This window comes from Montipora foliosa, chromosome 2, assembly GCF_036669935.1.
Source record: "Montipora foliosa isolate CH-2021 chromosome 2, ASM3666993v2, whole genome shotgun sequence".
Classification (NCBI taxonomy): Eukaryota; Metazoa; Cnidaria; class Anthozoa; order Scleractinia; family Acroporidae; genus Montipora; species Montipora foliosa.
The window spans coordinates 10686896-10711093 of NC_090870.1; the positions used below are offsets into that span (position 1 = coordinate 10686896).

Here is a 24198-nt window from a genome sequence, read left to right on the forward strand (position 1 = left end):
AGTATGTTACACGAAGTTGGTATCCAGTTCCCATGTGTGATGTCCGCGTATCCACGTATCCGGGTATCCATGTTTTTCCACTGCGTATCCGCGTATCCGCGTATCCACTTCTCAATATAGTTTAAAGTTTACCTGGGGAGGGGTGGTACTTTCGACTGCGTATCCGCGTATCCAGCCTTTTCAGAGGTGCAGCTTCAAAATGGCGGGGTATTCTGCAGTTAAGCCATTTTTAATCATCGGCGGAAATAAAAATTATTGCCAGTCGCAGGGAGTTTGTCCGGGAGTTTGTTAAAATAAACCACGGATAAACGGAAACGCGACAGCAAATGTTACAGATGTTAGCTGATATTTGTGCTTCCAGCTCAGAATACACGGAGTACTAGATGTAACACACGTATTCTTTTTCAAATTTAGCCTTTATGCTTAAACATTATCAGTAAAAGTGAAAATGAGACGTTTTAATAACATGAATTTGCCAGTTTACCGAAACTGGAGCCGTCACGCAACGTGTCATCAAAGGTGATATCAAAATCCACAGAACAACAGTGGACTTTGTCAGTATGTTATATGTCTGTAAAACTTCAGTCTTTCACAGTAATGATTTCAGCAACAGACAACAATTATCACAGGCGGAGAACGCACTCCTAATCTTTGATTACTACTAGTAAATAAATTATCATAATTATTGTAAACGGGGGAATATTATCATAGATTTTCAAATGGTGGGAAAATATTAAAGTTTGTTCTTGTTGGTCCCAAGGGGGTACAATGAAGCAGTAAACAAATTAATTCCATTATTCAGCCTATTTATCTCAACTGCAAACATAATTAACACCAGCAATTTTTCAATACCATGACAATGACTTTCTTATGTTGCGTTGAACGGCCATAAGATTTTCCTGGAAGAAATAAACACGAAGTCTACAAAAAACTTGTCAAAAAATTGGGTTTCAATCTGTAAGGGTAGACATGCCATTCGTCTGAATACTGTCACAATTTTTACTGGGTTTTATTTAGGGCTACCAGGAGATCGTGCCCGGGGGATACGTATCGCTTGCTGCGTTCTCAGTTATAGAGTATTAGGGAGCTCAAGCTTGTGAGACGCGGACGGCAACTCTCGTACCAGGACAGTGGTGTCTCCCAGATTTTTATACGAATCATTTCTAATGGAGAAAAGATAGTTAGCAATGTAAATGTGGTTGTCTCATTCCAGCGTTCCGTGTTTAAGTATTCCGGCGTTCCGTGTTTAAGTATTCCAGCGTTCCGTGTTTAAGTATTCCGGCGTTCCGTGTTTAAGTATTCCGGCGTTCCGGGTTTAAGTATTCCGGCATTCCGTGTTTAAGTATTCCGGCGTTCCATGTTTAAGTATTCCAGCATTCCGGCATTCCATCATTCTGGCATTCCGTGTTTAAGTACTAGCCGAAGATATAAAGCAGCGCATAGCCATCAGAGATGGACAGGCAGGAAAACCAAGAGGTTGATCAGGACTTTAAAGAAGAGTTGATACACAAGTTAGACGAACTCAGGAAATCGAACCTTGTATGCGACGCAACTGTTCGAGCTGAAGGACAAGACTTCCAGGCTCATCGATGTGTCTTGTCTGCAGGAAGTCCTTTCTTCCGCGCTCTCTTCACGAGTGAATTGAGAGTGAAAGAAAACGAAGACAATGTTATAGAGCTGACAGAGATAACGTGTGACGCCTTGACCGAGGTTCTTCAATATATTTACACTGGCAAAGCGAAAATCAACTCGTCCAATGCGGAAGATCTGGTTATCGCGGCCGATTACCTGATAGTTCCACGTTTGAAATCAAAGGCTGAGCTTTTCCTGGAAGGATCCATCAGTGTTTCGAACTGCCTGGCTTTAAAATCCTTCGCTTCCCAGTACAATTGTGAGTCCTTAGGGCAAGCAGCAGTCACTTACTCCTGTGAAAATTTCGTGGCCGTGTCGAAGTCAAGTGATTTTCTGTCGCTAGAGCTAGAGAAAGTGAAGGAACTGCTCGGTGAAGACAAAATTAACGTACGACAAGAAGAAGAGGTATACGAAGCAATGATGAGATGGGTTAAACATGATGTGACATCAAGAGAATGTTCTCTCCCCGACTTACTGAAATGTGTGAGGCTTTTCTCGATGTCAAAGTATAGTCTTCGTCAGATCCTTGAAGAAGAACTAGTTAAGAAGAGCCCACGTTCGGTGGCCATTGTAGTAAATGGACTGGACTACTTTCTATTTCCGGATCAATTCCAAGGTACTTTGCTTACCCCTCGTTTGTCCTTAGCGGAATATGAGGATGTAGTAGTTATCACTGGTGGACTAAATGAGAACAGCTTTCCTTCTAACAACACTCGCTGTTTTGTGCTGTCAACAAAGAAATGGTTCGATTCCCTACCCACAATGCCCAGATGTTTTCACAGTCTTGATGCTGCAGTGTGTGGGGGTCTTTTGTATGTGGTGGGTAACACCACCTCCAATAAATATTTGCAGTGTTTTTACCCTAACCGAAACAAATGGTCCAATTCAATTGAACAGAGTTACCAATGTGCTGAACACTGTTCGGTAACCAGTTTCAATGAAGTACTGTATGTTACTGGGGGTGTGAATGACTGGTGTAAGACAAGAGTCTACAATCCTGTTCTTGGTGAATGGAAGGAATTGGCACCAATGAAAACTGGCCGTGCTGCTCATTGTGCAGTTGTGCTGCAGAAACACATCTATGTCATTGCAGGTGACAATGGTACAGTTTGTCACAACAGCGTGGAGTGTTATAACCCATCAAGTGACCAATGGAGGACAATTCCAAGTATTTCAAGGGTCCGCAGATTTGCTGCTGCAGCTACAGCTAGTGGGAAAATTGTTGTTGTCGGGGGATACAGTGACATGTCATCACTGACCACAGAAGCCACATGTGAAATGTTCAACCCAAGTGCAAATGAGTGGAGCCTGGTGACCAGTCCTGCATTTCCACGTGCTGCCAGTGGCATAGTGAGCATGGATGACATTATTTACTTGTTTGGTGGAAGAAATGAAGAAGACTTAATGAAAACTGTGGAGTGCTTTGATGTACAACGCAATGAATGGCATGAAGTTGCTGTCATGCCAAATAGTTATCAGTGTTCACACCTTAAAGCCTCAATACTAAAATTACCCAGAAAATTCTTGCGGTAAGTAAAACACAGCATACCAAATCAGCATGGATAATTCATGAAGGTTATTGGAAAATGGGCACACTTGAATAGAATTTAAAGTCAATGTCTGATTTTTGTTCTGAATCAGTTGATTGTCTGTCAAGGAAACGTTAATTGTTTACATGTGTCTAGCAATGCTACATATTTATTTTTTACACTTTTTCATCAAAATGAATGATTTGACAGTGGCAGCCATAGGTACGGGGCACCTCTTTTTCCAGCAACTCAAACAACTGAAACAAAAGATCAATGCTTGGTTGATTTCTTTTCCGTTAAAGGGAAAGAAATTAAAATTAATTATGCTTCCCAAGGCTGCTGCCTAACGGTCGCCTGGTTGCCTGGGGTGCCTTATTTGCGAGTGCAGGCGACCAAATTTCTGAACGAGTAGCCCTAATGGGTGCCTAACTTATCACAAGGTGATTCATCCTCACTTTTAATTAATTTATTCTGGGCTCTTGAAAACATGGCTTGGGCTACTAACTTTTAAAGCTGGAAGCCCCAAGGGCTCCGGAAAATTTTTCTTAGGCAGCAGCCTTGCTTCCCTTCAGTTGATAGGTTGTGAAGTGGCTGTAACTTGTGGCTGCCACCTTTTTCCAAGAACAAGCATGCATTAAATTTTTATCCTGGGAGTGCCATTAAAAAGAGCTTAGGTTTAATTCACTGAACAAGAAGTCCGAGTTGAGAATGTTTGTAGTATCTTTGCGCTTTCTATAACTATTTATACTTTCGTGCCGTGGCAAAGGTAACATATGCTCTTACTTAAGGTTACTTCCCACCTTCGCCGGTTTCGTTCGGGAAAAATTCGTACGCACGCTAGTTTCAATAAGGTTGGTGTAGCTAAAAGTATGTGAGACGTGTTGTCTAAATGGACCCCACAGGAAAAATATTTTGAATATCAGAATTTCCCGACACTCTTTCGTTTGTGTTATCATCTCTGAAAGGTTTGGGCGCAAGTTCACAAAAATGGGTCAAATCTACACACCCTATCTGAAGCGTTATCCAACTTTAAGACACAGGACGAAACTAAGCTGATCAACAACTGACATGTTTTATTCCTTCTCTCCCCAGTCCCTATTGCGCACGGCCTACACAGTCCAAAGTTCACGCTAACGCAACATCTCCCCTTTTCAAGGTCACAAACAACTTTTTTTTAAAATCACAAACAACTTAAGGTTCTTATCTCAGACAGCAAACAAAAATAAGAAACGGCGACTAGATCTTGTCTGAGATTTAAAACGAACATATAACGAATCTGAATCATGCAAGTTCTAAACTCTCCTTCAACCTAAGCGAAGGCTTGGTCAGTCTCTTTTGCCTTGTGGATATACAGGGTGAGGGAAGGGACTTCACAGGAGTTGGTGGCCAGGAACTGGTGTGATGTGTGATCGATTCCGTCTCACTGTGCCTCTTCCTGTCTCAACCGTGTAGGATCTTGGTGTTTCTGTTGCACTGGCAACTGTTCCTGTAACTGTTCCTGCGGTGTTCCCGTCATTAATGTACACCTGGGTGCCGGGTTGTAGTGGCTCTAGCGGAACAGATCTGTGACGCTGGTTGAAGTTGGTCCTCAATTTGTCCTTGCTCTCTGCTTCTTTTTGACGCAACTTGTCGATGTCAGGCCAACTTGGGGCCAAATTTGTATGAAAAGTTGGAACGGTGGTCCTGATTTTCCGTCCCATGAGTAGCTCTGCTGGCGAGTGTCCACAAGCAAGTGGGGTAGATCTGTATGCTAACAGTCCCTTGGTTGGGTCTTTCTCTTTCTTCAGAAGAGACTTGGTAGTCTTCACTGCTCGTTCAACCTCGCCGTTTGCCTGTGGGAAGCGGGGACTACTTGTTGTATGTTTAAATCCCCAGTCCTTTGCGAATTGGGTAAATTCTGCTGATGCATACTGTGGACCGTTATCACTCCTGACTTCCTCTGGAATGCCGTGTCGTGCAAAGATCGCCTTGAGCGCTCTGATAACTTCAGACGATTTGGTTGTCTTATTCATTGCCGCTACCTCTACATAGCAAGAGAAATAATCAACCACTATCAAGTAAGTGATATGATCGAGTTCGAAGAGATCAGTTGCAGTCATTTGCCACGGACGCTCAGGGAAGGGTGTTGGCATGAGTGGTTCTGGCCTGATTACTCGGTGCCTTGCACAGATTGTACAGTTCTCCACCATATCTTGTAACCGACGACTTAAACCTGGCCACCAAACAGAACTTTTAGCTCGCTCTCTGCATTTAGTTATCCCTTGGTGTCCTTCGTGTAGCTTGTCGAGGACTTCTAACCTCAGGGATGATGGGATGACAATTCTTGATGATTTCAGCAGTACTCCTTGAACTACACTTAGCTCTCCTCTGTCTGACCAATACGGTTTCAGTGCGTCATGAAGATTAAACTTGTTCGGCCAGCCCTCAAGGCAATAATCTTTAATCTCCTTACAAATGGTGTCTTCATCTTGAGCCTCCTTGATTTGTAGTAACTTGATGTCTGACACAGGGAGTCAGTCAAGTACACTGTCGAGATATATGTTCATCTCTTGTTCCTTTATGGTGGTCTCACACTCAGAACTGGTTGGCTGGATTCTAGAGAGTGCGTCAGCCACGTACATTTCCTTTCCAGGCACATGGATGACTTCTTTCAAGTGGAAACGCATGAGGCGCATCCGAAGACGCTGTATCCGAGGAGGGACGTCATTCAGTGCACGCTTTGTAAGGAGCGGCAACAGTGGCTTGTGGTCCGTTTCTGCAATGATGGATTTACCCACGATGTAGTCACTGCATCGCTCACATGCCCAGGTCAAGGCAAGGGCCTCTTTTTCGATTTGCGCATATCTACACTCCACTGGGGTGAGTGCTCTGGATATGAATACCACGGGTCTCCAGCTTTCATCATCAGCAGAAATCTTTGTTTCTCTGTTGGGATCATATAATGCTAGGACTGGTGCTTTTGTTAAGCTAGACTTGATTTCTTGGAAGGCTTTCTCTTGTGGCGGTCCCCAGATCCACTGGCTCTCTTTCTGCATCAGGTCACGAAGAGGTTTTGTCTTGTCAGCTAAGTGCTCTGCGAACTTGCCCATATGGTTCACCATACCGAGGAATATACGCACGTCATGAATGTTGCTTGGTGCTGGAAGGTTAACAATAGCTGTTATTTTGTCTGGATCTGCTTCAATTCCGTTAGCACTGACCACGTTTCCAAGAAACTTGATCTTTGGGGCACTAAAAATGCACTTGTCGATATTGAGTGTCACGCCTGCTGCGGACAGGCGGTCTAAAACTGCTTTCAATCTTCTGTCATGTATTTCCTGGGTAGGGCCATGACAAAGGACATCGTCAATGTTGCATTCAACTCCTTCCAATCCTTCAAGGATTCTACCCATGCACTTTTGGAATTTCTCGGAACCTGAGCTGATCCCATAGGGAAGAACGTTGAAGCAATACCGACCCCAAGGTGTAATGAAGGTGGTTAGTGGTCTTGAACTTTCTGACAACTTTATTTGCCAAAATCCAGAATTTGCATCCAGTTTCGTGAAGTACTTCGCTCCTGCAAGCTTTCCTAGGGTGACATCAACTGAGGGTAACGGGTGATTCTCGCGCTGTACATACTCATTTAGCATTGTGAGGTCAACACACACTCTTACTTGACCATTAGGCTTGGGGGTCACTACCATTGGCGCACACCATTCCGTTGGTTGCTCAACGTGTGAGATGACTCCAGTGTCAAGCATCCTTTGAATTTCCTTCTTGGTCTCAGCATAAAGTGGCATTGGTACTTTCCTTGGCACTGACAAGGCGAAGGGCTTTGATCCATCTTTGAGCTTGATGGTGTACTCTTCTTCCATTTTTCCCAGACCAGTAAACAGCCTTGGATATTCGTGCATTACTCTTGCCTTGTAGTCGTCACTGGTTAACTCACACACCCTGCTTATGAGTTTCAGGTTGGCTGCTGCATTCCTGCCCAAGAGTGGTCGGGCCAGATCCTCTACAACGTAAATATCTTCTTCAATGGACTTAAGTTCATTGGTAAGACGAGCTCTAAACACTCCCTTACAGTTCATTTGGTATTTGCATGGGCCTAGTAGAACCTTGGTGGTAGGTTGTAACCGTGCTTGGCTCAATTCGAGAAAATTGTGGCGTGGAATCACTGTTATGTCAGCACCACTATCAAGCTTGAATAGCAATGGTTTTTCATTCACCGATATCGTGGCAGTCCACGGTGTCTTGATATTGCTTTGCACTTCGTCTAACTCTACTATTTCACCGAGGAAGAATGATTCCTCAGTCTCAACTTCAAAAACAGTTTCCGATTTTGGATTTGCTGAACTCTTGCACGCTTGTGCCCAGTGTCCTATCTTCTGACATTTTATGCACTTAGGAAGAAGGCCTGGACAGACTTTCTTTGGGTGTGGGTTTCCCAAGCATCTTGAACATTTCGAAAGCTTGTTGTTTGAACTTGAGTTTTGGCTTGAATTGGGTTTTGCCGGAGAGTTTTTGGTAGGAAATTTCTTCATTCTTCCTTTAGCGATACTGTCAACTTCCACTGATTTCGATTTAAATCCACCATCAAGTATGCTTTGTTGGTGTTTTACCGATTCGCGTTGTCTTGCCAGGTTTGTAGCTTTTTCTAAAGTTCACTTCGGATCGAGTTGTAACCTTTCCGAGAGGTCGCGATTTCGTAGTCCCACAACAATGCAGTCTCGGATCAATTCGTCTTTCAACGCACCAAAATTGCAGTACCTCGCAAGGCCATACAAATCTGTGATGAAACTGTCAACAGATTCCCCCTCTCGCTGGATTCGGGAATTGAATTTCGCTCGCTCAAAGATTACATTTCTTTTCACAATGAAGTGGTTCTCAAATTTGCCTTTTACCTGACTGTAATCATTTTCTTCTTCAGTTGTGAGCTCAAATGAAAGGAAAATGTCATCAGCTTGATCGCTCATTGCATAAATTAACGTGTTTACTTGGTTTTCGCCGCTTCGCTTTTCGAGGCCAGTGGCTTTGCGAAAGCGTTCAAATCGTTGAATCCATTTCGGCCAGTCCTCCGGCTTGAATGAAAATTTCGCCGGTGGAGGGACTTGAAAGTTTGCGACCGGTTGGATTTCTGGTGCGGCTTCCAGTGCTTGAGCTACGGGCGGTGGATTTTGCTGCGAGGAAATCGCACCGGGAGAAACCTCGTGCTCGGCGGTTGACATGTCTTTGTCCTGTTTGTCCTTTTTGTTTCTGCTTTCCAAACAAACTCAACGGTTAATTCACAGTTCGATGGAAGCGTAGCGAAGGTTCAAAGCTAATGTGAAGCTACCACTTCTGACACCATGAAGCGTTATCCAACTTTAAGACACAGGACGAAACTAAGCTGATCAACAACTGACATGTTTTATTCCTTCTCTCCCCAGTCCCTATTGCGCACGGCCTACACAGTCCAAAGTTCACGCTAACACAACACTATCAATTTGCTCAAATTCAATAGAACCGGTCGTTTCACTTTTTACCGGCTCCTGACGCTTACTAAAAGGAAAACACACTTAAACTATATTTTCATTGTAAACTACATTTATTAAGCTTTCTTCTGATGTATAGTTTGTTAGGATTTTATTGAAACTAGCACGCGTACGAATTTTTTAGGAATTTTTTCCGAAGGACACCCGCGAAGGTGGGAAGTAACCTTAAAAACAAATTATGACTGTTTTTGTGCGAAGAAACCAAAATGCAGTAGAATATGTTCAGTTAGTCGATGTGCAAAACTTGACGTAAAGTATTTTTCATGGGAATAGCAAAGGTGCTGCCTTCAAAATTCCTTGTTTCTTTAATATCTTGTTTATCCTATCACGTGCTTCGCTCCAGTTTCTCCTCTTTTCACAAAGTACTTCATCTTCTGGGTACCAGATGGGAAAACATGTATTTATTTGTATATCTAGTAAATTAGAAGTTTGATGTCCGTTAAAGTTTTGGTTGGAGGATATTGATTTAAACTGTGGTACGTAACTGCTGTAGTTAACACATTTCTGGTTGTAAACGATCATTACTTTCCTCTTGCATCCTGTGAGAAAGATCACAGCTTCGCGTGACAGCTTGATACAAGTCCTCGTATTTTCGTCTATGAGGGAAACTTTCTTAGAGGTACAACTTGAGCTACAGAGAAGTTTTCAATTGAGTTTTGGAAAACAAATACCAAAGTAGTTACTTCGACCAAGAGCCATAGAGCGAGTTTCAATCGAGTGTCGTAAAACCAAAACCAAAGTAATTACTTCGGCCAATCAAAAAGGACGGAGACAATCCAGTAAACCAATCAAAACTCCAGTAATTACACGTAGCCGACACAAAGCGCAGGAAAATGTGCACGCGAGAGCCACGATTGGTTTGGGTTTCACTTCTGATTGGTTGAAAAAATGGCGCGAGAACTTTGAAGCAATCACTGAGTGAAGTAATGCAAAACCAATTGAAAGTAATTCGCAAAATTAATTACTTTCGACACGCGATTGAAAACCGCTGTATGGCTCTTGCTTCGACCAATCACTGCAGGTGCAAACAGAGCAATGAACCAATCCAAATTCGTAGCAATTCCGTGTAGCTTGCTAAACGCGCGGCAAAAACTGCGCGTGCAAGTAGTCGCGATCTGTTTTGGTTTTCCTTCTCATTGGTTGATAAACCAGTCACTAAGTGTAGCAAGTGCAGTTGCGTAATTATTTTCGACAGTCATTTGAAAACTACTCTAATTAAGTATTGTTGAAATTGTTTTTTGATCAATTTATGCGATTTATTAAACGAATTATTATGTCAGTAAAAGATGGTTTTCAAGGGTATTAAAAAATGTGCAATCATGTAACTCGCGAATTCCAGATTGTAAAACTGATCATTTAGCATTCAATAAATTTAACCGACAAATTTAAAGGGGGAGTTTCACGTCTCTGCGCATGGGCAAACTGTCACGTCAGCCCATTAAATTCCATTGTTATTGAAACAATCGAAAGCACTGATGCAGGAAACGGAAACAATCCCATAGTAATGGATTACTCATTGGAATTATTTTTGTAATCATTTCCTTTGTGTTATGAACCTACTGCATGCGAATAGATTACTCGTGCGTAGAATAAATTTTCGACCCGTACAATAAACTCGAGATCAAAACTAAATTCGATATTTTCTGTGTAAACCCGCAGTGTCTTCCACCAAATTTGGGCCTTAGTCATTCAGTGTATTTTGCTTTAATACTCTCTGTGTTTAATTAACATCATTTGCTTCAGTAAGAAACCGTAAAATTTACAACTGCTATCGCTAAAGCTTGGACGTGCGCAAAACCGTGAAGCTGTCCCTTTAAGTAAAGATAGTCAATTTTTGTTTAACATTTTTGTCGCTTTTAGCTGCAAAGAATTATCCGCGCAAGCTTTGAACTAGTGACAGTAGATGGTATACAGGGGCACCCGACGTCAATTTTCGGAAAATATCTGTTCGGATGACGATTTGAGATCTAGAATTTTCGGAACATTCGTTGTAAAATTCCTTGCTTGCCTGCCTGTCCTAGGATTTTCGAACATCTAAAACATGGTATAATTGCCCATTTTTAACGGAATTTTACCCTAAAAAGGTCACCTAGAATTTTCGGGAGCCTTTTCTCTGACTGAAATTTTCGAAAAGATAAGTTTTGATCCCTATAATGTTCAGATCACAAGACTTTCAGCTAGAGAATCCGAACAGATGAAAAATTTTTAGGGGATAAAAATATGCCTATATCTACCGTTTAAAAACTAAAATACGTTAAACAACGCTATGTTTAAGTAGTTTTGAACTATGTTCTCCTTGGGTGCCCCTGTGGTATATAAAATCGAAGCACGTCATGTTAATATTCGTGTGGTTTTGAATTTCTTCAATTTACCGAGCGTTGAGTTGAATTCCAGACAGAAGAAGTTTAACCATTAACAGACAACTAATAGACGATAACGTTTTAAAGTTCATCTAATCTCAAATATTATCCGTTGTTCACCTTGAAATTTCCCGTTTTACGTGCTGCACAAGTTAATTTGACAAAACAAATAGTCATCTGGCTTACGACAACGAGTCGAGTCTTCTCGATTTTACACAAACTACATTGTGACGTAAAATCGAGAATAGACTTTAATCACAGACGTCTCGTTTTGCCAACATTTGAAATAACTTATTCCAAATGCTTCTAGGTTAGTAGGCTCGATTTCCGCCGCTCACTCGAGTTCGGGTATCCTCCCCGAGAAGAGACGGCTGGACGCGTGAGCGATAGATTGTGTCTGTGACGTAAATTCAAAATATAATTTATGCGAGTTAATAGTTTCGGGGAAATAGCATAAGACATCCCAAAAACACTGATTTTAAGAAAACAGAAATTACATAACAATGCTTAAAACGTCTGTGCGAAGTTTCCAGATGATACGAGCTTGAGTTTGTGGTTAAATGATCAATGTGAGTTTGAATTCAACCAGCGAATCATGAACGAAATCTTCGGCTGCTTTAGCTCTCAGTCGACTTCATCGGCCCCCTCGTTTTGCCACCAATAAACTCAGCAGTAATTTCAATTGATCTTGAGCAATTTTACTTGCTCTTACATTAGCGAAGTATGAGGAGAAAATTGCAAAAGCAATGAATTTGAAAGCCGTATTTTGACCTTGGCGCCAACTGGAAAATCAGTGAAGTTTGCGAACTCAGGCGGTAGAAAACGACACAATTCCCATTCTCCACCTTCTTGAACACTTTTCGTTGTCGCAATCTTGGATGTTTCCTACCTTAAAAGCACTGTAAACCTCGAACTGGCCGGGTGAAAGAATACCTTCGCAGACAAAACATATAATTTATGCCAGACGGATTTCTGCAGGCGAGTTTCTGATTGGCGGAGATTAACAGTGGTTCACCTCACGCGTCCAGCCGAGATTTCGGGAGTGAGCGCTGGCTCATTTCCCGAAACAGCGGCTGGTAATCGAGCCTACTAGGTTAGGAGAGTTATTTTAAAGTGAATGAACTAAAATGACGCGGTATCCACTGGGAAATAAGGTGTAATTGTGTATCATAATCCAGTGCTATCTTATTCCAAACCTAAATTTTGTTATCTGAAGTTGCTATTGTTTGTCATTTTAACGTAATGAAGTTTGCTTTTTGGTGTTGTTACCAGCGTCCCCACACTACACGCCGAGACTAGCTCGGCTATTTGCGTGTGGTCTGTGTATGTAAACCTATTTGGTGGATTAAAAAAGGATTTGTGGTTGAGGTTGTGGTTGGTTAACTTATACGGAACATCAAAAGCAAAATTTCGAGGTGAACTAGTAGGACACGTTTGCGTTTCAGTTGTAGGATTTTTATTATTGGCAAAAGCAAAAAAATACTGATTTGAATTTATTAATCTCATAAAACTATATACGAATCTTATATTATTTAGTCTTGGGAGTGATTCTCCAGCGAGGCAGTTCAATCATTAGGAATGCTCTCTATCTCTGCAGAGGGTCACTTAACACCCGTCCGCTCGCCCCAAAGGTTCACTACTACCGTTTGAGGTCTCTTGTAAACTCGACGCTTAACCTATGTTGAACACTTCGCACTCTTCAACAGAAAAACAGAAGAGGCAGCCCTACTTCAGACGGAGTGTACTTGAGTCGACTCAGATTCGATTTTAGGCCGAGTCATCCAGACAGCGAACCATCAAACGGAAGAAAAACTCAATGATCGCGAGATTATAAAATGAAAATCCAGATGAAACTAAAAAAAGCAAATGAATTAACATTGGATTAGCGAAAGTGACGGATTTGCTAAGGAAACTGTGATTCCACTTCTTTAAAAACACCTCCAACGACTGTACGATTATTTAGCAACGATGCTTTGCCTTACATCAATTTGGCTAGGTCCAAATTTGTGAAGTACAGCATTTAAACAAGGCCAAATCACAATTGAAATCTTACAGTCAAGTGACAATCTACTCCGTCTCCATTTGGGCAAACGAAGGTTCTTCTACTTCGCTAACGACGCCGAGGGCTGGTGGGTTTGCATGCGGATTCGGGACGCCCAGTGTTTCGACGTTAACCTCTTTCTCAAGTGCTGAGGCATCAAGTTTCGCATTGGCAGACTCATCAATATTGCTATGCGAAGAGATAAAAATTCCGTCTTTACCTTGATTTAAGGCAAGAGCGTCAATGGTTGTGCCATGTGGCAACTCTTTAGTAGAAATACTCGAATCATCATCTGATTTAGGGCCATTGAGTTCTGGCTTGTCGCCGCCGTCAAGAAAGCCACTTCCACTCTCGGTATTTCCCGCACCTCCAATAACATCATCCGATTCAGCAGCGTCCATTTCACTATCTTCCACAACTACACGATCCTCATCTGGAGCAGCCATGGAAGGTAAACTGGCAGGATGTCCATTCTTAGTAGATTGTTTTTCATCATCCTTAAGTAACACAGTATCTCCTTCGAACAGTTCATTCGCCATTTCGATGTCGTTTGCTTCAACGAGATTATTCTCCAAGGCATGGTTTTGTAGTTCATTGCCGTCCTTCCTTAAATTATTAGCAGCCTCTCCCGAGATGTGTTCTGATTCTGCAGTTTGAACTTCTGGGGAAAAAGAACATAATTTGAACGATATCATGCCTCGGAATGAAAAAAAAGTGGCAAAATTGGGAAGGAAAATTTTAATGCACATTGCAAGGAGCCTTACCTATTTCGCCATTTTCTGTGTTTATCTGCCCAGTCTGTTTCTCTTGAGCTGCTTTCCGTTTCGCTAGTGCTCTTTCTCTATTTAGGCGAATGCGTTCTTGTTGTTCGGGAGTTAAAATAACCTACAAAAAAATGAAGAAACAAAGGGAATGGGGAATTAGCTTGTCTTGCGTTGAGAAACGAGTTTTTGCAGTTATTTGACTAAAGGGGAGTATGTCTTCCAAGTTCCTGCGACCTTCCAATCTTATTTTACCTGAGGAAAGAGGATAACCGTGATAGAGATTTGTGAAACGTATAGATTCTTTGGTTGCAAGTAAAATAATGTTTCAATAATGTTTCATGTTAAACCTGTGCTTTCTTTGGCTAAAACAGATTTACATGTACCAAGAAAAAGGGTGGGTGCATCCTCAAACTCAAGACCCATGCACTCTCAATTGGAAAGCCAATCGACCACACCCCAAGCATTTGGTAACTTTCTGTGCCAGAGAAGTGGAGAATATCTTATTATCCTGAGTGAGACAGGGAATTTCAACCGGAAGTATTAGGTTTCATCAGAAACCCATAAGGGTTGAAATGTGTAACGGCCCCTTGTGTGCTGGGAAACAAGCTTCTGAATATTCAATTTGCTAAGTACCATATTTGGAACAACAAGAGCGAGGGGTTTCCAAATATGGTACTTGACACTGAAACATTCAACCAATCAGTTGGCACTGAATGTTCGGAGGCAGTGAATGTGCGTTACACTTTTCAACCCTTATGGGTTTCTGGTTTCATATGAATTAAATTTCTTTTTTTCGGGGGTGGGCAGGATTGATGTCCCCTATGATGAGTCCTTTGATGGAATTTATCAGTGATTGTATCGAATATTGTCTTACAGAGAATGAGCTGCAAAAGCCTTTGATATTAAAGAAAACCTCCACTTCTTTAAACGATAACTTTTAAGCCATGGAGGCAAAGAATTTCAGAATCGCTTAGTCCCTCTTTAGAATTTGTGAGCAACGTCATCTTCCCTGTTGTGATTGCTCTATTGTTCCGACACAAAGGGATTTTGCACAGTTATTTAATTAATATGGCAGCACCTGGGAAATTCAAAAGTGAAAAGAATGCAAATGCTTTGTTTGAAAAAAAAAAAGATTGTAAACATTATTATTTTCCTGTGCTTTTTGGTGATTGTCCTTTTAGGGAGGAGAGGGTTTGTATGTTCCAATGGTTGGCACATTTGAACCACACAAGGCCATTTGTTTGTAAACAAATTATTTTTATCTCCTTCGTTATTAAACGTATCTATGGAAGTAGTCAGAAGTGATGCAGGTTTCATTATTTTTGTGAAAAATTCTCAATAAAAATTTAAATTCAAATGGTAAGTGCTGGCAATATTTCTACTACGTCCAAAGCTACTCTGAAACATATCAGTTATTGAAGAAATTAGAATTGGATGCCCACCATTTTATTACTGGCCTCTACCTGCACACCAAACGTTTGCAGCTGAAATAAGAGAAGAAAGAAAATTAATCATTGATGGTATCGGATACTTGGGCATAGCTGAACTCAAGGCAATATTGCTGGCCATGAGTTTCAAGGGCCAACAGGGACTGTAAGAACTTACACCTCCTGTGAAGGATAGGTCTTTCTTCTTGTGTTATTTTCTATTTCACACCCTTGCACAGGGGCCAAAGAGTACATTTAAAAGTGGGGAGGGGGGGGGGGGGTGGTATGAATCATGGAAGTGTCAGGCGAGGGGGGAGAGGTTCAGGAGAAAACAACACCATCGGAAAAAAGTGGGAGGCTATAGCCCCTCCCTCTCCACAGCCCATGTTGCAAGTCACTTTCCCCTGTCCCTGACATCCCTTCGATAAAATGAGATAAAGAAATGTTTAACTCTTTGATGGTTAATGGGTTTTTCTGTGAGTGATTAACCCATTGACTCCTGGGGGTTCCCGATTGATGAGTAAAATCGTCTGGCATTAGACAGAGTAAAATACTATTAACGTCTGGCCGGTTTTAGGCGTCAAAGGGTTAAACATTAACAGAGTGACAGCATCTGGGTAGAAGCTACAAAGTTATCATGGTTACTGCAAGCTCTCAAATACAATGATGATAACATTCCTGAAACCACAGACCTATCAGGCACCTCTTCCATGCTCCTCTCTTCTAGACAAATTTAAATCTTGTGTAAATGTAATTTGACATTGTTTAGTGTACAACTTAATGAAAAAAAATGAGCTGGTTTTGTAAAATACCACTAGATCATACATGTACCTTTAAGTGTGTTTGTTCTTTTTGTCAACATAGCCAGAAGTACATCAGTACCAAGTTGTCTCAAGTCAAGAAACAACCAAGGCAACAAGTTGCGTTGACGTTTTAGTCAACTTGTGGCAGTTTATGCAGAACCCCTTTGATATTTCTTGCATTGACTTAACCCATGATTAGACAAAATGGAAACTTTTTAAACAAACAAACATCATCATCCACGTCATATCCAAGTACAACAACCACACACGTGAGGAAGTTCCAATAATAATAATTATTATTATTAGTGTATACTAAAACAGTGGATAGCATTCAAAGCTCACTCTGATTGGCTGCTCAAAGCCCGGATATCCTTTGCTATTCACCTTGGAGCAACTCGCAAGAGATTTGCCCCTGAAAATATTGTTACAGTAATCGTTGGAGGAATAATGAGTTTAAATCATCTTTTTGTGCTATCTCATCTCACTGTTTTAGTATATACTAAAACAACTATTCAGCTCAGTGTCAGTGGCTAGTGGTAGATATTTACCAGGCAGCTTTGCATCTTGGTAAATATTCACTATTAGCCACTGACACTGAGGTGAATAGTTGTTAATTATTGGCATTGTAAGGGTACAATCAAGGCTGCTGCCTAAGAAAATTTTCCGGGAGCCCTTCGGGCTTCCAACATTAAAAGTTAGTAGCCCAAGTCTTTTTTTCAAGAGCCCAGAATTAATTAATTCCAGCTGGCATCATATTTTCAAGAGAGTGAGGACGAATCAAGTAAGGCGCCTGTTCGGGCTACTTGTTCAGAAATTTGGTCGCCCGCGCTTGCAAATAAGGCACCCCAGGCAACCGTTAGGCAGCAACCTTGGGTACAATAAAGAGTACTGATGTCACCCACAACAACAAAAAATAATTTTGAAGTACTCACATTGTTATCCACAGCTCCACCACCTTCCTGTGATGGTGCTTCATCAGTCCCATTTTCGTGAATTTCTGGTGATGAAAAGAATTAATACTGATACATCTATCACCACTTCTTGTAGATCATTAAAGGATAACAGTTGAGATAAAGAAGGCATTACGAGCTCCGGGGTCATCAGTCGGTCAGTTACATGTACATGTAGGTGGGAGGGAGAAAGACCCAGCATGCATCCTTTAGAAATTAGAATGCTGCCTTCCTGATGTCATACTGGGCCAACTGTAAAACATTAGCCAATCAGTTCCCACTGGAAGTAAATATGGACCGAGGTAAACAGTAAGCCACATGTTGTGTTGGTGGTTTTCCAATGGCTGAAGCAGAAAATTCCCAAAAAATGCGAAGGAAGGAGGCCTTTGCCAGAAAATTCTCACAGCTACTGCAGATGCTGTAAATCGTGGACCAATGTTCCGTATGGTAATTTGTTGAAGTCCATTTCAATGGAAAATGTGTTTTGTTCATCTCGGGAAAAAGGTTGACGGCAAGATTTTAGCACACCAACTTGATACAATGGGAATCAAAATGAAGAAAAACCCTTTCCCTGTCAGATCTCCACTGTATGTGACTTGTAGACCACAGCCGCTGCCAAATTTGGGTACAGAGAAGAGGTCTATCTTAAAGGAGAGCGAGCAATCGTGCCTTGAGCACCTAAGCTGGATACGCAGGGTTGTTAACAGGCTATCTAGTACCTGTTGAGGTAAAATGATGCACTCAAGTCCTGAGTGAGCTTTGTGCATGTGCACACTTAGTATGCTTCATCTTCACACACAGGGACATTGCGGCTGGTGACATCAAACAGAAGGATCACGGATTTGGACATGTTTCTCACAGCAGCTAAATGATACCAGCCCACAGTTGAAAGAAGATTGGGACACAGGGACTTGTTGAAAACTCCCCGCGGTACAGTTTTTTGTAAGCCTGTATGCAGGGCTTCCTGTCTGTCAGGATACATGCTTTGTGGTGAGATTGGATCAGGTACAAGATGATGTGTTTGGTGGTCTGGCATAAGAGAAGGCTGTGGCTTTATACTAAAGTAGCCAACCTTTGGGAAGGTGGTAACCAGGCAGTAGCCACCAGTGGGTATTTTTACCAGGAAAGATGGGGTCAAGTACTTGACCATGATATTGTGTGATACAAACAGTTGAAAAATCAGACTTTTCATGAATCCTATGGAGAACACAGCTACAATATCCTTTCCTTCCAGCAGAGAACCCTTGCATCACACTACAAGACCTTTAAAGTCATGGTAAAAATTGCAACATTTTAAGATTTCATAACAGGTATTTCTAACCACCTCATCTCTGTGATGCACCATTTCGCAAAAGCTGATTGATGATGACATAACCAAGTAATTAAATTTCAGCCAATCATTATTTTGTGTTTATAATTTGGATAAGGTATTGGGAGAGTCAGGGTGATTTAGTGGTCATCAATCGTGCTTCCTACCTCTGTGACCCAGGTTCAACTCTGGCCTTGGGTCATATGTGGGCTGAGTTTCAGTCGATCTCAACCTGACTCCGAGGGTTTTTCTCTGGGTACTCCGGTTTTCCTCCCTCCTAAAAATCGACTCCCAGTCAATTACATCTGGCTGGGTTTGTAGTGCTCCGAGATCACACATAGATCATATGGCGGCAGCCGTGGGCGCCTTCACACGCATTCAGTCCGATCCCATTGAGCCGGTTGATCATGAAAATTCCTTGTAGGGATTGGTCAACTAAGCGCACATTTATATTTACATTTACATTTACAAAATTCTTAGGGATGCACGCAGGTTCTCTTTCTTTCCCTTCGCCCAGTCCTCCATCTTTCTCGCTAGCCAGGTGAAGAGAGAGCCTGCTCACAGACTATCAGTCAATCAGCCTGGCAACCGGTGATTTGGTTGGTTTGTCAGTCACTGATTCAATTAGATATACCAGTACATGTACATATGAGGAGGTGAGCGGTCAGACAAAGTCATTCAGTCAGTCATCCACTTCAATAGAAAATTAATGAATCAGTCCAAGAGACATTTAGTGAGTTGGTCAAACAGACTGCTAGACAGTCCAGCAATCAATCAGACAGTGTACCAATCACACAGTCAGACACTTTGTGCAAATAAATGGTAAATGATTGGTAAGCCAATGCTATCGATCGTTATTCAATCAGTTGATTATTCAGAATTTTTCATATATTGGTACCCCACTTCAAGTGCCGATTGGTGAAACTTTTTGATGGTAACAGATAATTTTTATTTTTCACTTGTACCCCACTAAGGTTGAAAAACATAATTTAGTACCAAGAAGTCCCTTTGCATTTGCTTCAGTAGCACTTAAAGTATGATCAGCCGGTCACTCAATCACAGATCTGGGATAATTGTGTTACATATTAATTTTTTATTCAGTTGGCTGTCCATTGTGTCATTTGTGGCCGGCTATTCAGCCTAAAAGAAAGTGTACTGTAGTAAGTAAGTCCGCCCTCTACTCAACTATCGGTATTCAGGGTAATTTATACTGCTTGGAGATGCCAGGAAAATCTGAGAATTGGCATGAGAATGGAAGTGGACCCACACAAGGAAAGACAGAAATATACATGCCCAGTCAATCAGTCAGGCAGTCAGTCAGTTTGTGAGTCATTCAATAGGTGAAGCTGTCAGACCTCCTTTGACGACTATCACTCTGGCCTCAAATTTTCATTTATTCACGCAGTCCGTCGACAGGAACTTAGGGTAGCCAATCAGTTGCTTGGTTGGTTTAATGCCTTGCTAAATAACCTGTACAAAAACTAGCCGGTCAGATTTCAAATTTTACACTTACCTTGGTTGTTTGGTGCAGTTTCTGTATCAGATCTGTCCTCGTCATTTACGGATTCCTCTTCACCTCTCCTCACTCTTTTGATGCAATTCTTTAAAGATAAAAATCTTATCATGAATGAAATGTACAGTAAGGTAATATAATATAACTTGTTTACCTGTTAAAATGGTAGAAATGCTGCTGAAGGGAAGGGAGGTGTTCAATAATTATTAAATTATTATTAAAACTCATTAATAATTCATGAGCCTAACAGTCTATCAAAACATTGATAAAACGTCACATGTACATGTATGAGCTTTATATCCTGATAAAACACTCCTCGTTAGTATTCTTTACATAAAGAATACTAGTAAGGCATAGCTTGTTTTTCTTGTATGCTAATATTCACCTCTCTCAAATTGAACCATTGTTTTGAGTCCAGAGGGACATGCTCTTTGTGGAATGTTTTTTAAGCCGTTCAAACAACTCGCAGCACATGTTCTATCGGGTCTAAATACACTGCTGCTGGTTTTTTAAACATTACTTCTTGTGGTAATTTAACGACGGGAGATTTTAATACGTCTTGAGCATGGATGGTACAAAACCTGGACCCCCAGCTGGACTTTCTTCTGGATCCCAATTGAGAGAAGAAAGAAAACAATAGATGGTTTTCACATTGACGTCAAATTCTAAAATCAAAATCACAAGGTCTTCTAAATTTTTATCTAAAGGAGGTTGGAGATGACCTAGAAATATATCTTTTTTCAAATTTCCAGTTCCGTGATGTCTGTTGTTTCGCAAATACAGCATTTAGAATTCCAAATTGTCACATTGCATGATTGAAAGCTATTTGGTCGAAAAAAATGTCTATCCCTATGAATCTCAGCAGTTTGAGCATTTCTAGTACATTTGGAGATGTGTTCATACACATGTATTTTCTCATGATCAAAAAGTAAGAGCTTTCATCGCAAAGTGAACTCCAGGCCCCAGTTGTTCAAACTATGTTAGCACTATCCACTGGATAAATCACTATCCAGTGGATAAGTCACAGCGAAACCAATTGCACTATCCAATGGGTAGTGATTGATCAGGTGGATAGCATCATCCAACTTTTGAGCATCTGGGGCCAGATGTTTCCCATTGATTACACATAATGGTGGACCATATGGTGTCTCCATACTAAACTCTGTAAGTTTGTGTACAAATGCAGGAAACGCTCAGTTAAAAGATTTGTTTCCTACAACATTCCAAGTTCTTGGCGTTTTCATTGAACAATTTCGATTTTTTTTGTTGCATGACAGTGAAACTATCTATAGTTTGATGATACAAGGAGCAAAATGAAAAACAGTGCAGGCTTGCACCTTTGACAACAATCCCTTACGTTTCGAAGAAAAATATGTTCTTCTCCCAATTAGAGAGCTGCCTCATTCGTTCACTTCAGGCTCAGTCATTCAGGGTCATACAACAGTTATCCCAGACAACATCACAATGGTCAAATCTTTGTAATCTGTTATCAGGTCCAATTTTGAGCCTCAAAATAGAATAATTCCAGCTGAAGTTAACTATCTCACCTGAACAAGCTTTTTGGCACTTAAATTTTCAACTTGTTCCACCACATCCATAAATGGAAATTTTGGAAACAATCGATGAGCCCAGTGTTCATATCGCTGCATCAAAAGCTTTAGATCTGACACCTGATAAAAAAAAAGCAACATACTCCATTGGCAATTATCAATAACTATCATTAGTGTCCCAATACTACTGTACCTAATGTTCACCCACCATTGAGTGGGGCAACAAAGTTATTTAGTTATTGCACTCAACAAAGGAGAAGACATGCTAATTATTGTGTCAGTCCCATGTGATCTTAGCCTGTGAACGCAGACGTATTTCCGGCGGTCAGAAATACTTCTAGGTTCGCAGGCTAACGTGCTGTCCCTCTGGTATCAATCAAGATGCCATACGATTTCAGCATTCTGCCATCTTGGACTGGCTGTCTGTCTGGCACACATGGATGGCCAAGGGAAAACACCAATTCCCTTAATTTTTTCTTTGTCAACCAAAGTTAACCTCTTTTGGATGGGGTTAATACATGGATGGGCCGACTGTCCGGTAATACCTCAAGCTGTACACTCCAAGGATTCACACCACTTGGCTATCCAGCAAGAATGGCTATGGATATTGCACTAAAACACATGTATTTTATTTTTAATAACACCAAGATAATAGTCAAAATGCTTATAGTGTGATATCTTTATTACTGTATACTAGAAAAGGGTACAAAACGATTCTCCCCAAAATATACAAACTACTTTCAAATGCCTCATCAATGACAAAACAAGAATCCAATGAACCGCAGTAATCAAGGATTACTGCGGGTCACATTATTTATTTTACCTCATGTCCCTTGCCTTTAAATTTAATGTCTTCACAAATATGTCTCAAAGCTGGAATTCCACGATCTCCACACAATCTAAAAATCAGCATAGAACTTTATTATAAAAATAATCATCCACTAAACTTTGGAGTGACTGCAATCAATGCAAATAATGAAAAGTGACAGTCCGGATTTAAATCAAATGTTGATTTTGCATGAAAGAGAAAGATCAGAGCACTCCTTGGAGAACCAACAAGCTGCGGGACACTGGTTAGTGGGGACTGCTCTCACTGCTTCAACCCTGCTACCCACACAAAAATAATTGTTTACTGAGGGGGGTGGGGGGGGTGCTAACCCTCAGATAGACCTTTTTGCAGATACGGCGGCCATTTTGGATTTCCATTGTTTTGAAAGACATTATGGGATGCTCAAGGGGCAAATACATACCTGGGCATCCCATAATTGCTATTTGACACAATAGAAATCAAAATGGCTGCCGTATGTGCAAAAAGGTCTACTGTGAAAAACTTCACAGGACTTTGGCAAATTCTCAAGGCTCATCAACAACTTTTTAAACTGTTCAAATACCTAATAAAGATACTTAAAGATGAAGACATTTTAACGATCTTGAAAGGGGTCATCAAGGAGCTTGAAGGGATATACAGTAGTGAATATACATATTCATAACCTGATACGTTATAAACGAAAGATCCAAGTAAATCTGAGAATCTGGAAGTGAGAGAATTTCAACAAATTACGGATCTTTGTCAGTTGACGATCATCTACGATTTTGACATTGAATCATCTTTGACAATCCTTAAAGATCTCGACAAAATTAAAAAAAATGAAGATCCCGTAATTTAAGTTCTGCAAAACATCCTCCTCGAAGATCTATACCAGGGTCGATTTGACCAGACACGGCATTTCTCTGTCCTCTAATAGCTACAGAGTTTAATCAAGCAAAAAGCTGGGAATTTACCAGCTCTTAATTCTGCAGTTACATATTAAGCCGATCGATGTGGTGAGGAATATGTGGACACCATGACATCTACACAAGTAAAACAAAAATAAATAGTCTCACCTGACTTCGTCGAGTTTAGGCCTTGGCGATCTGTTCACTCTTCGCTTTTTATGAGGTTCCTTCTTGTTGATGTCGCTTGCAGATTGATCATGTTGATTTTCCGCGCCATCATTGTTCGTGCTATCGTCTCTTTCTGGCGACAGAGGCGGTAATGGCGGTGGAAGACTGAAGGGATCATCGTCATTAAACAAGTCCAGAGCTTCCCTTCCTTCGTTAGCATCATCGCTCGTACATATTATTCGATGCCCCGACATTTTTCCTGGCAGAACGAGAGGTCGTGTTCTGATCTTTGTCTTTGTTGATCAGTTTTCCCGCCAATTTGTTTACATTTCATGTATGCTAGCACGTACTGACCACTAATAAAACCGAGTTGAGACATGCTGCATGGCGAGCACGAAGTGAAGTTTAGCGTACAAAGTGACTAAACTACTTACGAAATGAATTTCTAGAAGGCACGTCAAAGATAATATCTTTGGATCAGAGCGTACTCACCTAATCTTCGTATGACCATTTTCTTCGCAAACTGTCAAATTTGAACTTTTTCGTGTTGCTGTTTAATATGCAGAGACGGCAAAGGACTGTGCTAAATGAAGGTCGTGAAGCATGATTTTGCCTCATTAAACCTCGTGTTTTGTAGTGTTTTCTTTGTCGTCGCTATCACCGTTCGTTGACGTGATAGTTGCGAATGAGAACTTGCTATTTCAAAAATTTACTAGGTACTTTTACTAGGTTGGCATTCGCATGACTTGGCTTAATGTACTCAATACCATCACCAAAAATGCTTTGAACGGCGTATATTCTCGAGCGGCGTTGACTAGTTGATCCTTTGTTGCCTTGACAGCAGAAGTTTGGATTAAAAAACTATTTGGCAAAGAATTATGGTCTTAAGTAAAATTGCGGCACCATTTAAATAACTTACTTCC

At 41.1% G+C, this 24198-nt stretch overlaps 2 protein-coding genes across 3 annotated transcripts; one reads left to right on the forward strand and one right to left on the reverse strand.

Moving 5' to 3' along the window:
- The first annotated feature begins 411 nt into the window (after positions 1-411).
- On the forward strand, positions 412-3311 carry LOC137992397 (kelch-like protein diablo). Its single transcript, XM_068837727.1, has one exon. The coding sequence runs from the start codon at positions 1453-1455 to the stop codon at positions 3163-3165; it is 1713 nt and encodes a 570-aa protein (XP_068693828.1). The 5' UTR covers positions 412-1452; the 3' UTR covers positions 3166-3311.
- A 9159-nt stretch (positions 3312-12470) lies between these two features.
- LOC137992398 (TIMELESS-interacting protein-like) lies at positions 12471-23600 on the reverse strand. Of its 2 annotated transcripts, none has more exons than XM_068837728.1 (8): positions 23276-23600; positions 22215-22290; positions 21389-21511; positions 19842-19929; positions 17002-17066; positions 15282-15323; positions 13840-13960; positions 12471-13736 (listed from the first exon to the last, which is right to left on the reverse strand). In XM_068837728.1, the coding sequence occupies exons 1-8, from the start codon at positions 23527-23529 to the stop codon at positions 13102-13104; spliced, it is 1404 nt and encodes a 467-aa protein (XP_068693829.1). In that variant the 5' UTR covers positions 23530-23600; the 3' UTR covers positions 12471-13101. The 2 variants fall into 2 exon arrangements, with proteins under 2 accessions (XP_068693829.1, XP_068693830.1); XM_068837729.1 differs by having other exon boundaries at positions 12962-13733; positions 23276-23581.
- Between the last annotated feature and the right edge of the window lie 598 nt (positions 23601-24198).